General features: G+C 41.2%; 1 protein-coding gene across 3 annotated transcripts in view; it reads right to left on the minus strand.

Moving 5' to 3' along the window:
- LOC111871820 (neuropeptides capa receptor) overlaps positions 1-15,535 on the minus strand; it is an 87,444-nt gene that overhangs the window by 17,996 nt on the left and 53,913 nt on the right. The window contains exon 1 of one of the 3 annotated variants that reach the window (XM_023865197.2): positions 1,027-1,151. The exons of the other annotated variants lie outside the window; for them this stretch is intronic. Coding sequence (XP_023720965.1) covers positions 1,027-1,048 — 22 coding nt within the window. The 5' untranslated portion in view covers positions 1,049-1,151. Of the gene's footprint in view, positions 1-1,026; positions 1,152-15,535 lie in introns of those variants that run through there. 3 annotated transcript variants of the gene reach the window in all.

The raw sequence follows: 15,535 nt of genomic DNA on the forward strand, positions 1-15,535 counted from the left end.
GGCGACGAAAAGAAAGTCTCAAATCTGAGACAGTAAAATATAGTCGTGAGTCCCAAGGACTTGGATCCGAGAAGGACTGCTCTGGCGAGCACCAGAAGCACATGCAGAAGACAGATCCGTCCTCTCGTCAGAGAGGGCGGCCCCACAAGAATAAGACCGTAACTATCAAACGGTAATAATTAATATCTGGTCATGAGTCCCAGATGGGGCTCGACACCAAGACTTACTGACTGAATGGACGCCAGTCGCAATGTGACTTTGAATTTGACTATATGTAAAAAAATCACAGGTAAAAATATTGAAGTCATTTTGACTTTGTGTGGGGAAATCAATTACTGGCCTAGAATAGGAAGATTTTTGACACTCTTTGTGATAATTTTTAACAAAATTATCAGTATTTGTATCACTCCAGATGACAAATTTGCATTTAGTTTTATAAAGGCAGTTTATGTCTTTTAAACGACTTAGGAAAATCGATTCTCTTGTAAATCACAAACATATTTTATATACATACACAAGTTGCTACAACAATAAATGAACCATACACCGCAGGCATTAAAATTTATATTTCTATGAAAGTAAGAAAATATGAATCGATTCAATATTAACGTGTCTTCATTACACAGTGTCTATACACGCACGATTAAAGAGAATTAATGAATTGGTTTTTAATTTACCTCCGTTTTCAGGAAAACTACATGAATAGTATGTCACTCAGGGCCACAAAAAAGCCATCGTTTTCAATTTATTACAATCAGATTTATAAACACGATGGGTGCTTGAACTCGTGAGGTGGAAGACGCAATTGTAGTAACAAAATTCGAGCAGAACACCACTGCGCATATAACTGTGTACCTCCCTCCTCATTGTCCCAGAATTTGGTGTGATTCAGCAATTCAGCAATGCATTCGCTCGAGGGAAGAAACCAAACTCCCCCCCAATTTCTGTGTACGTTCGCAAACGCTTTGCCATGTGGCAATCTGCGAAGTGGATATCGTTGTTGGCTTTCAACAGCAGGAACCTTACCATTTCCGTTGCAGAGATACATGTCAGCGTATTCTTCATTTGTGAACGTGTTAGGCAATTTGATTATGACGCACTTCAACACAGCATAGCCACAACAGCCTACACGGTGCACAAGACGAAACTCGGTTAGGTTTCAACAGTTCCAGCTCCTTCCACTACAGCTTAACTCGATAATGGTTATCGAATCGACATGTAGTTTAACGGGTAAATTTGCTCCAAATGACCTCTAGACCACGCTTCTGAAGTCTGCAGAATATGTCGTAGTATATTCTATAAAGGCCGGTCACGGTAGCCGAGCAGTCTAAGGCATGTACTGTCTTCGCTCGCTCGGAAGCCGGGATCGTGGGTTCGGATCTGTTTCCTGTGAGGTACGAACTGAATTCTTATATATTATTCTTATACATTGCCGGTCACAGTAGCCGCGCGGTCTAAGGCATGTACTGTCTTCGCTCGTTTGGAAACCGGAACCGTGGGTTCGAATCCCACTCAGGACATGGATGTTTAGTTTTTGTGTGTGTGCTTTTTTCTGTGTTTGTGTACAGGTAGAGGCCTTGCGACGAGCTGATCACCCGCCCAAGGAGTCCTACCGAATGTGTAAGATCTAGAAAAACCGAAATAAACGGATAAGTTCATGGAGGAAGGCCTAGGCCAACTGGGGCTGTAGTGCGAAGGAAGAAAATTTCTATTAAGTTAAAAGTAAAGTTGTTCCTGTGCTTGACTAATTAAGCATTGCGCCATGAAAGCTTAGGGGGGAGGGAATGTATAGATCCACATTTCCTTGACCTTAGCAGTAGTTGTAGGTAAATGGTTAGCTACACGCCCCGGCCGCTTTAAGTCCGTGAAAAGAGTCCCCTTTACCCATTTGTTAGGAGGTTGGGTGGACAACAGAACAGGTGTGTACGACGCGGAGAAGAGAAAATTCTTGACCCTACCGAGACCCGAACTCCGACTCCGTGGTCGTGATCCCGTAGCCGGCCGCTACCCCCGATTCTATATATAAAATAGCTAACATTGGGAAATGAATGCGGTGTAAGAGTTTGAAGAGTCCTAGACCAGTGTTCACTGAGATTCTCATGCCACTGAGAAATGTTGTGGGGTTTGATTTCGCTTCAGTATTTATTATAACTGATGATGACGGGACGTGGAAAACACATCGGTGCTGTTGCACCTGAAGGCTTCAGGGGCCCTACATTCTCTCATGCTAGACAAGTTGCGTGCCCGCTTCATACTGGGTCCATAAATCGTGAGGCCGTGGGACATGGTCTTTTTTCCTTTTGCCTGCTAGGAAGAACTTCCCTTACAGTAAACAAACATGAAATTAACAGGCAGATATTCACTGTTTGGTGATATTTAGATTGGATAGAGGCCGCGTCAAAGCTCAAGCGATTAGTCACTGGCTTCCCATCGCGGCGGCCAGGGTTCGATCTCGGATCTGGTCAAGTGGAATTTGTGGTGGACAAAGTGGTGCTGGGGCAGGTTATTCCCGAGTACTTCGGTTTCCCCTACCAATCTTCATTCCACCAATTGCTCCACAATCACCCTCACCTATCATCTGGGGCAGGTACAATAGGCCAGAAGTGGCCGCAGTACAAGGGACTTAGTCCCACCTCACTAGCAATAAAAATATATAGATTAGATTGAAGTCAACGCTCTACACTCTATGAATATACCATAATTATTAAGGTGTCTATATTCACTCATATTACGTTCTTAAATTAAAATTAAATATTTAAGAACTGTTTAGTGTAAGCTTCAAAGTCACACAGTAATATATCATTACACTATGTAATTAATCTGATTATAAAGCGATTTAAATGCAAGAAAGACATTTATTTTCTTTTTCTTAACCGGAATTGTATTTTAGAGTCCATGATCAACGACTGATTATGGAAGTTCAGAAATGTATTCAGAATTTTTATTTTGCTTAACAAGTCGAATAATAAGACTTACAGAGAAAGCGTGTTCACACAAATGAGTATTTTTTTTGGCACTACAACTTTTGTGTGAAAAATTCGTCCCCTAACTAAATACTTAGCAAGGTACTTGCACAAATGCATGTTGGTTTTCTTGTAAAATGGTGTTTAAACCCACGTAAGAACAAATTTACTGGACTGGACAACTTCTAGTAGAGTTCTCATATATTAACTTTTATTAATATCGGTCCTGCAGTTCTCGGGCTATTGAATACCTTCTTACATAAGTGCACGGGTACGAAGGGGTGGGAGGACGGTTATACTGAGCAAGCTTTAAGGTTCGGCCACACAGAGCGCTACGCTATGTTCGCTACGTACGCTACGTACGCTGTGTACACTCTGCGATGCAGCTAACATAGGGAACAGCGTACGTAGCTTACGGAAGTCTGTGTGGCCAGTCACATTGGCAATAAAGGGAGATATATTTCTGTTCGTATAGCGAGCATAGCGTACGTTGCGTGCGTCGCGCACGTAGCGCTCTGTGTGGCCGAACCTTAACAGACGATCCACAAGGTTTCTAGCGCCCCTTAAAGGACAAATTCTTAGGCATTTTCAATGATATATCTGTAGGAAACCACAGGAGCAAAAATAATAGAAAAAAAGGTAAATTTGCTTCTGTGCTTAATTAATTAAGCACCACGCCATGAAGACATATGGCGGGAGTGGAGGTACAGTTCCACCATTTTTGTCTAGGACTTGATTAGAACTAATTCTAACTGTAGTGGAATTTTGTTAAAATTTAACAAAATTGAGCAGCAGCATTTAACAATATTCAAAAACTGAAATAATTGGAAATAATTGTTACAAAGTTTTAAAAGAATGAATTATAAAAAGAAATATAGTGGTAAAATTACGCACCTTATGAGCTTACAGGGTCGAAACATGTCGTAGAAGTAACATTCATAAAGAAGTGAAAATGTAACACGCCAGCAGTCAACTACCATGACAAGAAGTTGCACCTTCACGAATGCCTCCACGTATGAAATCATATTTCAGAAAAACACTCTTCATGAATAAAGATTCACACTCAGTGGGTAACGAGAGTAATATTCTGTAGAAACTGATAAAACTGTCTGAGGTTGACTCGCTTAAAAGAAGCATGTGAAAATTCTTGCCACAGGGTATCCAGTGCGGCGCGTTAAGTTACGTGGAGGCTGATGTAGAGAGAACACACATACACACATGAACACAAATGGGCATATGAACGGAAATCATACACGTCACACAGAATATTCTATCCATCAGTAATATTTGTATTTTCTTTTTTTTTTATATATCACAATACGACTGTTCATATGAATTATTTAAATGTGTTATCGGTGAATGTCATTTTTCATTGTTGTAGAGAACGTGCTGTCCGTCAAGCAACATTTGTTTTCCTCCTACTCTGCAAATTCATGCTGACCCACGCATATAATTCATTCAGTTTATCGGAATACTCAATAGCTTCTCTGCTCTCGGCCTTCCACATAAACGCCGCTACCAAGAGCGAATTTCCGCGCATCTCTATGCAAAATTACACAACGAATGGAACTTAGCTGTGCGGAAATCTACCTTCATCATAGGGGAACAACAGGATCTTGTTATTTTTACAGCATATTCGGAGAACGAAGAAGAATTATGTTACTCAAATATCTCCTGCTCTCCTGTCAGCTTTTGGATTGTCCTGTAAAGGAGGTCCGGGACACCGATCGCGTTGGCGTAGGTGAAATGTTTTAGACCCTTATTCAGGAGATGTTCGGTTCGAATCTCAGTCTTGGCTGCAACATTATTTTTTCCGCGGGTCTCATTAGTTCTTCCTCCTGAATTTCGGGATAGCACCTCGATTAGTCGATGATCGTTTCCTTTTATATTCTTTAAAAATCATTATTCATCGGTCATCCTACCATTCTGAGATACACACTCTAAATACTGACCAATTTTAGAATAATCCAAAAGGAAACTGCAAGGTATGATCTACTTCTCTCATTCAGAATTAAATTGGTTACGTGGAAGATTGTTTTCTATCATATTAAACGCGATGATTACCGTCTTACACATTTTCCAGTATCGTATGAATAGAATTTTCTGTTATCTTTGTTTTCTCTTTCAAACTGAAGGAAATGTAAGCCTCGAGTTTTATATCCTCGGTAATGTCTGCCTCGCCGGAGAGACGAGAGCATGTGCGTAACAAAAAACACACAACCTGGTAATAAAGGCCTTATAAAGAAAGCAGTCTTCTGGGATTTGGCACCGTGTATATGTGGTGTTAACCGACGTTTCGGAGGAACGTATCGCCTCCATCGCCTCCAAATCCCAGAAGACTGCTTTCTTCATAGTCACCGCCGTGAAAGCCTCAAATCTTACAAAGGCCTTATAGTTTCCCCACCCATGGAATTTAAATGTTTATATTGTCACGTATTTCTGTGTCCACGTGACCACATTCATTGCACACTAATACGAGTACAACTTGTTACCTCACCCCACAGACCACTATATGACACGCTATGTGTTCTCTTCTCAATTTTCTTGGACTGCCGTTTCAAGAATCTCCCACCATTAACAACTAATTGCTCACTTGCAACTTCTGAACTCGACTGACTCATCTCAGCTGAACTCTTCTTTATAACTTCTTTGCACAGACCGAACAGAAAACATAATTTCTAACAAAACCCCCATTGTTGTGTATTTGGCGATACATTGCTTAAAGAAAGTTTCATCTATTGATGCGTGCGTATTTCTTGCTGCGGGAATGTTTGTCAAGTCGTTGCCTAGCAATGGATGTCTGCTAGGGCCTCATTATTCCGGCTTTCAGGCCTGATGTCACAGTACATTTCAGAGCTGGAATTAGAATATGAGACCAGAGCAATAATGTTTGTGTACACTATTGTCGCATGTACGGGTTAATTCCAAACTTGATGGATCGATTTATTTGACGTCACTAATACAGTCCCACTCGATTATAACAGTTGACACACTCATCTCCTTCCGGACAATGTGGCTCTGCTTCTGCCTCCAAAGCACGTTGATTCGCTGCCGAGTCAGTTCACCTTCTTTTTTCGCCTTCTGTCGTATTCTGCTTCTTCTTCTGACTCCACTTCTGAACTGATGATCAAAGTCAAAGTCACATTGCAACTGAAGGTCATTCAGTCAGTCAGTCTTCATTTCGAGCCCAACCTGGGGCTCACGATCAGTTAATTTTTAATGTTTGACAGTTACAGTATTGTTTTTGTGGGCCACCCTCTCTGACGAGAGGATGGGTCTGTTTTTGTATATGCTGCTGGCTCTTGCCAGCACAGTGTTTCTCGGGGCAGAGTTCCTTGGGACTCGCGACCATATTTTACTGTCTCAGACTTGAGACTTCCCTTTTCGTCGCCTCCTACGACTCGCAGGGTCACGGTGGAGTTATTGGCCCCTGCCTCCACAAGGGTTGAACTGACGCCTTCTCAGCTGGACTCCTTTATCCCTGCTAGGAGGCAGGGATAGGATATACCTCCTGGAAGACTTCTGTTTTTCATATCTGCGGTAACAGTCTCTTTAGAATGTAGTTACCGTGGATATGTCCATAAAACCCCAGAGTAACGGTGTATTTCGTGTACAACGGGAACGCGCCCCGCGAAGCCCCACACAGCAGATGGACAGGTTGCATCTTTCAGGCTGCACGTCAAAACATTATTCGAAGAGCAAGATAATGATCGAAAGAAAATAATGCAGCGTAGAAGAGTCCTGTTTCAGAAGGTAATAGCAACCAATTTATTGAAAAAAAGTACTACCTCGTCTAGTATCATGTTCCGAACAACCCAACAATTTATCCCATCCTACACCATGCGAATCCAGTTCATGTACTCGTACTATTATATTTCTTTAAATTGCTTCCTAGTATTTTCTTCCCTTCGATGCCGAAGTCTCCTAAGTGGTCTATTTCTTTCAGGTATCCTGACTAAAATGTGTATGCATTTCTAATCCTTTCTGTGTGTCCCACATATCCGTCATATTCTCTTTGACTTGAATGCCTTAACAGTAAATATATAGAAACAGTTCTGAGCAGAACTCATACGGATTAATTTTCTACTGTATTATAGAATGAGGAGCATCATAACTTGTACTCTTCTCGAAGCATAATTAGAATGATCAAGTCAAGGAGGATGAGGTGGGCAGGGCATGTAGCACGAATGGGGAAGACGAGGAAAGCATATAGGATATTGCTGGGAAGGCCAGAAGGAAAGAGACCACTGGGAAGACCAAGGAGTATGTGGGTGAACAATATTAAAATGGATGTTTGAAAGATAGGATGGGATGGTATGGATTGGATTGATCTGGTTCAGGATAGGGACCAGTGGAAGGCTCTTGGGAACACGGTAATGAACCTTCGGGTTATAGAATATGCTGGGAAATTCTTGAGTAGCTGCAGAATTGGCGGCTTCTCAAGAAGGGCTCAGTTCCATGAGTAAGTAAGTATATGCTGCTACTTCTACTAATTAGCTACTATTGCCATTGTTGATCTCCAGTGTTTCTTTTTACTGAAGTACAGATACGTCCACATTAAATTTGCTGAAATTAGTCTCAAATTTTCGCACCGTCGCCATGTTCGTTAACTGTTGACTAAGAAGCAGCCTTTCATTCACAATAGTTAGTTAGTTATTGGAGAGGGTGGGTTTCCCCATTCACTTAGACCAGTATTGGTCCATTGTGCTTCCATCTATGATATTCTACCAGTCTCTATACCCTACCGATATTGGTGTGTACCATCAGTCCCTACCGAGCCAGCGAGTTCGGCCTCCACTAGCTTGTCGGTATCTATAATGCTTCCCCCATCTATCAGAGGTGTTAGAGACTACTTGTTGGGCGGGAAACGCCCTTGAATTTGGCTCAGTGACCTCCTTAGGAGATATGAGGTTCTTTTACGTGCCGTAAAGCTACGACACGGGACACACAGCTTAAAGTCCCTCCCGGAGCACTTGTTCCCTGAAATTTTCCGCCCTTAAATTTCGACGAACTCCGCCGGGTTTGAACCCGCGTACCACTAGTCATGAGGTGGGAACATTACCTCTAGACTACGGAGGCCGCTTCCATTCGCAATAAGTAAGCGCGGTAATAATTTATGTGTATTTTCATATAAAATTTCACATGCCTGGTTATAATGGTTTGTTAGTTACCATAGCCATACCTAAAAAAGATTAAATAGGAAAGCATACTTTTTGTTTTTTTTACAGTTTGCAAAAGAGAAAAGTTATTTATTTTAAATGATGTAAGATTTGAGATTTTCAAGACTATGGGGGTGGGGTAACGTCTATACTCGTGTAGTATCGTAGCCATTTCTGTGATGCAGTTAGCCATGCAACAATATATTTATATCAGCAATAAATTAATATCAAAGGCTACGCAAAATGCAAAATCGCAAAAGATAGTGAGTATCGCCGCTCCTGTCTTGTGGCTTTCAACGAAAGTAACTTACAGCGCTCTGCATTCCTGCTGAGTTACTGCACATTTACAATTCATGAGTCCCATGTAATATGCATGAGCACTAACACTCAGATGTGTTAATGAAGCAGATGTTCAAGCAGCGGTTCGCAAGCAGAGCTTTGATTTTTACTTTTATATTAAAGTTTAAAAATATGCAGAGAGCTTCAATATTAACATATATAAACATATCAAGTATTGAGTCTAATTAAGTGAAATTGTCTTAAGTTGAGAACAAAACTTGGAAATGACTAGACTGTTGTTTTGTTCATGGCAATACCTGTTGATGACGTGAATGCCCAAAGCGTTTCTAGGCAACGGAACTCTAAACACGGGTAAATAATACAGAGACTGTTTTCTATGCGGTCCATGCCTCGATCATTGCTATTTAATGCTTCGGTAAACATGTTTCAACAATAAAGGCTGTATTTTCCATGTGTCCCGTGCCGAAGGCTTGTAACAGAAATGTGGAGGCGGTGTCGAATACCACCCTGCGAGTAGCAGGAGGCAACGAAAAGTGAAGTCTCAAATCTGAGACAGTAAAATATGGTCGCGAGTTCGAAGGGGCTTGAACCCGAGAAAGACTGCGCTGGCAAAGGCTAGCAGCATATACATAAGACAGACCCGTCCTCTCGTCAGAGGGCGCCCCACGAAAAGAAGACCGTAACAGTAATAAATATCTGGTCACAAGCCCCAGATGGGGCTCGACACCAAGACTTACTGACTGACTGACTGACTGACTGACGGTCAATCGCAATGTGACTTGACTTTGACTTTTGGGACCAAGTATTAGAGTATAGAACAGTCGAGCAGTCGAGAGTGGAGAGTCGAGTTTCGAGACGCCAGCCTGCCAGGATATGAGCTTGGAATTGAATGGAGTTGAGTCTTCCGAAACGGCAGTCGCAGAATAAAAGCAGGAAAGGGAATTTGGCGGTGCAAAGAAGACTTCATGTGTGATTTGAAATGACAGTGAGACTGTGATAAATCCGTTNCAAAACAGTAATAAATATCTTTCAAGATTTTATTTAAGTGGAGTAATTTGAAGTGCTATTTCCTGTGTTGTAATTGAATAACCAAGACGGGACTAATGTGCGTGCAACAGTGAATTATGAAGTGTGTGTAACTCAGCGATAGCGCTGTATTCAAATGTAATTAAGAGAACTTCTAACCAAAGTGCTAATAAATCCAAGAATCTGAACCAGAACCCGTCATTCTCGTCATGCGTACCAACCTACACGCGACAATATTACCTTCGTTAATGGAGTCCAACTTGAGAAGCAAGTTTTCGCCCAGTTAGCCGAGAAAATTCTCGCATTTTATGGAAACAGATCGTCCATTAACCTGTTCTCAAGAGATCATCACTCTAACTTGCCAGATGAGTGCAGTCCTCACAGTCACACCCTGTTTCTACATGAAGCCATTTGTAAACTGTCCATCCGCCTAAAATATAAATGGTCCAAGTGGATTTTTGCATTCAGATTTTCCTATTACATTTTTGTATTTCTTACATTTCCCAAGCACGTTATATGCCTTCAACAGGAAGCAAAATTATTCCATCTTTAAATTTCTTATATATTTAGGGGCAGGGGTGACCAGATATAGTTATACCCTATTTCTTGTGCTCTTAAAAGCATAATTTTACATTGAATAAACTTTATGAGGACACTATTATATTTACTTGGTGGTCATATATGTTATAAAATTCGTCAGGAAATAAGTAACCAAATATAGTGGGTTTCTATACTTGACTTTACTGTGATTTACTTGATTATCTATTAAGTAGTCGAGACTGAGTCAGGAGCTGCAGCGTTGGAAACGTCGATAATCTTTTCATGTTACGTTACAGAGGATGCCCATGAACATGATTATTTTAAGTACAGCCAATAATTTAATTCGATTAGTGGGGGGGTGGAGTCCAACTGGGTCCATTCGGCACGGCGGCCACTGATTGGCTTATTGTACCTGCCCCGGGTGATTATGATGATGGAAAATTTTGTGGAATGAAGATTGGCAGGGGAAACAGAAGTACTAGGAGAAAATCCTCCTCAGAGCCACTTTGTCCACCACAAATCCCACTTGAACAGACCCGGAATCGAACCCAGACCGCCGCGGTGGGAAGCCAGCAGCTAACAGCTTGAGCTATGGCGCGGTCAAATAGAGCTAAAGTAACATGTAAACATTTAGGATGCTCTTATGACATAATATATGAACCGAGATGCATTTCATGGTTATGAATTTCTTCAACTCTGCATGGTTAGAGCCCACAGACATCAGAGGAGCCTCAGTCAGGATGGTTCTGACAATAGCCTTGCTGTCAGGGCTTCTTGAAGAACCTAACAAGGTCGGGGGTGCACAGTAGGCTCACTGATTGAGGAGACTAAATTTTTCATTTCTAATTCATTATAATATTAGAACAGAAGGGTTATGAGTAACTTCAAATTAAGTGGACTGCAGGGCAGTTCTGACATTATACAGATGCAGTCCACATACCCAGAAAATATTCCTGTACGACTAATTTTTAGCCTTTCCTTTCTTAATGAAGGAAATTAGGCTCATATATGAAATAACCGTAGCGTGTGTGTGTGTGTGTGTTCTCACCTGTCTCTCTGTGTGCCTTCCATCGCAACTTTTGAAGCAGTTGACTGATTTTCACTAATTTTAGAATAGCTATTATGTCATTAGTGGCTATCCCAACTTGGAAATTTCCTACAATCCCTAGTAACAATACAACAAACGCATGAATTGGTGAAATAGAAACTATACTAGGGCCAAGCCATCTAGGATCTCCAAATTACGTATAGTGAAGGATATTCGACTCATACTGAGGTACAGAATGTAAAACAATTAAAATGTTACTACATAATGACATCCCACACAGCTTTCTTCGGTCTGACGGAGATAACCAATAAATCATTTGAGCTACGTGCATGGAATTTGACATGCAGACATGTCCTTAACATAGCTATAAATTCCGTTGAGATATATTGTTGATCAGCCATCAATTGAGGCATAGTGATGATGCAAATTTGGAGATCATGCGCAATAAATTTAAATTTAAATCTGTACTTGAGTGAAATTATTCCATGAAAGATGATGATGATGATGATAATAATAACAATAATACGTGTATAAATCACCAATAACCTGCCAAATATTTATAATTGTAAGCAATAACATTTTGCTCGACAAGGAATAGATTTTATGACCGCCTGAGCATAGTATATTAGCGCATGAGCTAAACTTGACTATATTTATTGTTCTCTTATACGAGGAAGAGTCAACACCCGCAGCCAAAAAGGGAACACGCATCACGAGACACGATACACACGGCATATAAGAGGAACGACTCCCATAGTGGAGGAACCATGCGCGGGTTTTGAATTGGGACAGATAAGATGAATATCGTAACAAGATTTTAGTATACAAAAAATTTATTATAACTGAGGAATATTTTAAAATACTTTTTAAATAATTTTACATTGACATAATGGCATGCAATGCAATAGATTAGTGTAAATGGAGCACCTGATGATGGCACTATGGTGCCGAAACATGTTGTGAAGTGACAGGTGAGAGTGGATGCACTGCAAGACGGACACTGTATATATATCATGGAGGAAGAGTCAGTAAATAGGGCACAGATGGATGTAAAATGTAAAATATATGATATTCGACCCTGGAAAAAATTATTTCTCGACATATCCTCCACCAACATTGGTATACTTGTACAATCGCCTTACCAGTGCGTCGAAACCCGCAGCATAGCAGTTTTTTGACAATAGTCTCAGCCACTTTCGCACCTCCCTTTGAAACTCTTCATCAGCGAAAATTTTGCCACGTTTCTCGACCCACTTGTGAACAGCTTTTCGCGAAAAAAAAAACATTTCCCACAGTAAACAGGAAATATTTATTTATGAATATCCCTTGCATTGAGTTCTTCTGCCTCCAAAAATGGCACTAAAGAACGCTGTTCTTCAATAGCTCACTCCTCAAGCACAGTTCCCCATTTTGGCTACTGAAACCAACCTCTCAACATGGGCATGCGTGTCTGCTACCTAGACAGTCATGAAGCTGGACTGTGCTGCTATCTAGTGATACACATAGAAAACCTATTGCTTCCATTACAGCTGCTTTACTTCCATTTGTGGTATTTGCTGACACTCCCTCGTACATTTACATTACACAAACATATCATTTACACAGGATTTGTGACACTAAAATCTGTATGTCTACAATATTACAGCAGATTTTATCATCTGCGCCCGAAACCCCTTGCAATGCCAACCTGCGACCTTACTCTAATCTCCCAAGTGATCTTCACTTAGTTTCAAAGTGTTCTGATGATGGCGTGCAACGCTCGGGAATGCTGGGTTTTGGACCGGTTCCGTCGTCTATACTTTAAGGAACACAACATTTCGGAAACTGGGTCTACTTCTGTCCTCAAGTAATAGGGTGGGAGCCACTTACCCTGCTGGGTCATTAGAAACATCTCACCTCAGTTACTAGGCAACGTGTGTCAGTATAACTACACATCTACTATGGATATAGCTGACGAGGCGACGCCTACCCATCTTTTCACAGGAGACGGAAAGAGATCCATTTTCCGAAATATCGCTTTCTGTAGAATACAGGACGATGAATAAAAGTCAGAAGAATATTAATTCCAAATCCTTTCTTCAAGTTCTTTTCCAAGAAAATTTTATATGCATTCCTATATTCTCCAGTATTTTCTACATAATCTGCTCACCTAGGTGTTTGCTAATATTCGACTGTTCTTTAAAGTCCCATTGTGATCATCTCAGTGACCAAGACTTAGGTGGGTGAACAATATTAAAATGGATCTTAGAGAAATAGGATGGGATGATATGGATTTGATTGATGTGACTCAGGACAGGGGCCAGTGGATGGTTCTTAAGATGGTAATGAACTTTCGGGTTCCATAAAATGTTGAATAGTTCTTGAGTAGCTGCACAATTGGCAGTTTCTCAAAAAGGGCTGAGCTCCATGAGTGAGTATAAAGTCAATATTATATTTTTCAAAGACAAATTTATCCAGTCCTTCTTTTGAAGATCAGCCGAAACCCACACATACCCTGCTCTCAGAAGGTAATGATGTTAATCGTTTAAGCAAATGGTACACGGTGTTACCACTGTGTCATAAGGATTTTGCCTGAACCAAAACCGAGTATCCAATGAAAAAATTAATTTATAATATTTAATTTCTTTGAATTTCGGGATAAAATACTGCGCTAATTTATATGGGGGATGTGTTGGTAGCTGAATACATTATCAAGCAAACCTGTGATGTTGACTTATACGTCTCTCTGTCTACCTGCTTGTTCTGTGGGGATGCTAATCCATTGGCATACTAATGACATCAGCCCCGTAATCACAAACCGTAGCTTCGGCGTGACGGCTCTGTTTTAAAACTGTCCCTCGAGGCTGGAATATTGCTCATCTCTTGCGCCAGTATATATGACAGGAGAAAACGAGAGAAAAATACAAGACGCAAAATGCATATATACGTAAACTAAATTTTACTGTCTATATGACACATGGGTCATCAAAATGCAGGGCAAAATCATGACACAAAGATAGGAAACAGGTGTTTTGAAAATGTGGCACAGTTCGGATATTTTGGAACGATTACAACAAATCAAAACCTGATTCAGGAGGAAATTAAGAGGAGACTGAACTCGGGTAATGCTTGCTACCATTCAGTCCAGAACCTTTTGTCTTCTCGTCTGCTGTCCAAAGACATACAAATTAGAATACAGAAACTATAATTTTGCCTGTGGTTCTGTATGGGTGCGAAACTTGTTTCTCTGATATTAAGGGAGGAACATAGACTGAGGGTGTGTGAGAACAGTTTGTTGAGGAGAATATTTGGACCGAAGAGAGATGAAGTGACAGGAGGTTGGAGAAAACTGCATAATGAGAAGCTTCATAACTTGTACTCTACGCCAAGTTTGATTAGGATGATCAAGTCAAGGAGGTTGAAATGGGCATGGCATGTAGCACGAATGTGATAAAGAGGAATGTGTATTGGATACTGGTGGGAAAGGCGGAAAGAAAAAAACGCTGGGAAGACCAAGGGGTAGGTGGGTGGACAATATTAAAATGGATCTTAGAGAGATAGGATAGAATGGAATGGATTGGATTGGCCTGGCCAAGGATGGGGACCAATGGAGGGCTCTTGTGAACACGATAATGAACCTTCTGGTTCCATAAAATGCTGGGATGTGAATGTGACAATAGGGTACGCGATAGCGTAGTTGGTTGAGGCACTATACTACAAGCCGTAAGGTCGCGAGTTCGAGTCCCAATGAGACTTCCTTTCTCAATGGACCTAATCCTTCTAGCAGCAATATGGGCCTGGGGTCGACTGAGCCTCTAACAGAAAGGTGTACCAGGAATTTTCCTGGAGAGTAAAGGGCTGCCGGCATGTAGGGCTGACAACCTCACCGCCATCTGTGAGCCGATTGTCTAGTAGATGTGGAAGCCACGACCTGGACCTTCACGGCCTGTTACAGGGATAGCACGTGACACATTTTCTGTGCAACGTGTACAAAACGAAAACTGTACAAACTGATATTTTTTATAGGAAGTCACTATGGATACATGCAGATAATATCCGCATAGGTTGTCAATAAACTACCAACCACTTTTGGAAAAAAATATCATTACCGCGTTAACAAGACACAGACATTTATCTTTGTTCTGCTCCTGATTAAGCAAGCCCAAATCCTCAAGCTCTAATTATTTGAATGAATGAATGTATGAGGGGTAGGCCTTCTCGGCCCTTGCACCACGACCTCAGTGGTCTACTGTGCTTCCCCTTTTGATTATTCCCTCAGCAACCCCACGCTTCGGATGAAGCGCAGGATTTTGGACGTGGGGGCGTCAAAATAGTTACTTGGTTCCATGAAATATTGACCCAAGTGACGTCTTAAATAAGTTAAAGCCTCACGTTCACACAGGACGTTTGAGGCTGTTTCATTTTCTGAAACCTCTCACAAGTGGGACTATCACTTAGTCCAAGTTTGAACAGGTGTCCTTTGAGGTGACAGTGTCCTGTAAGTACTCCCACCACCCATC

This window comes from Cryptotermes secundus, unplaced genomic scaffold (assembly GCF_002891405.2).
Source record: "Cryptotermes secundus unplaced genomic scaffold, Csec_1.0 scaffold428, whole genome shotgun sequence".
In the NCBI taxonomy this organism is placed as follows: Eukaryota; Metazoa; Arthropoda; class Insecta; order Blattodea; family Kalotermitidae; genus Cryptotermes; species Cryptotermes secundus.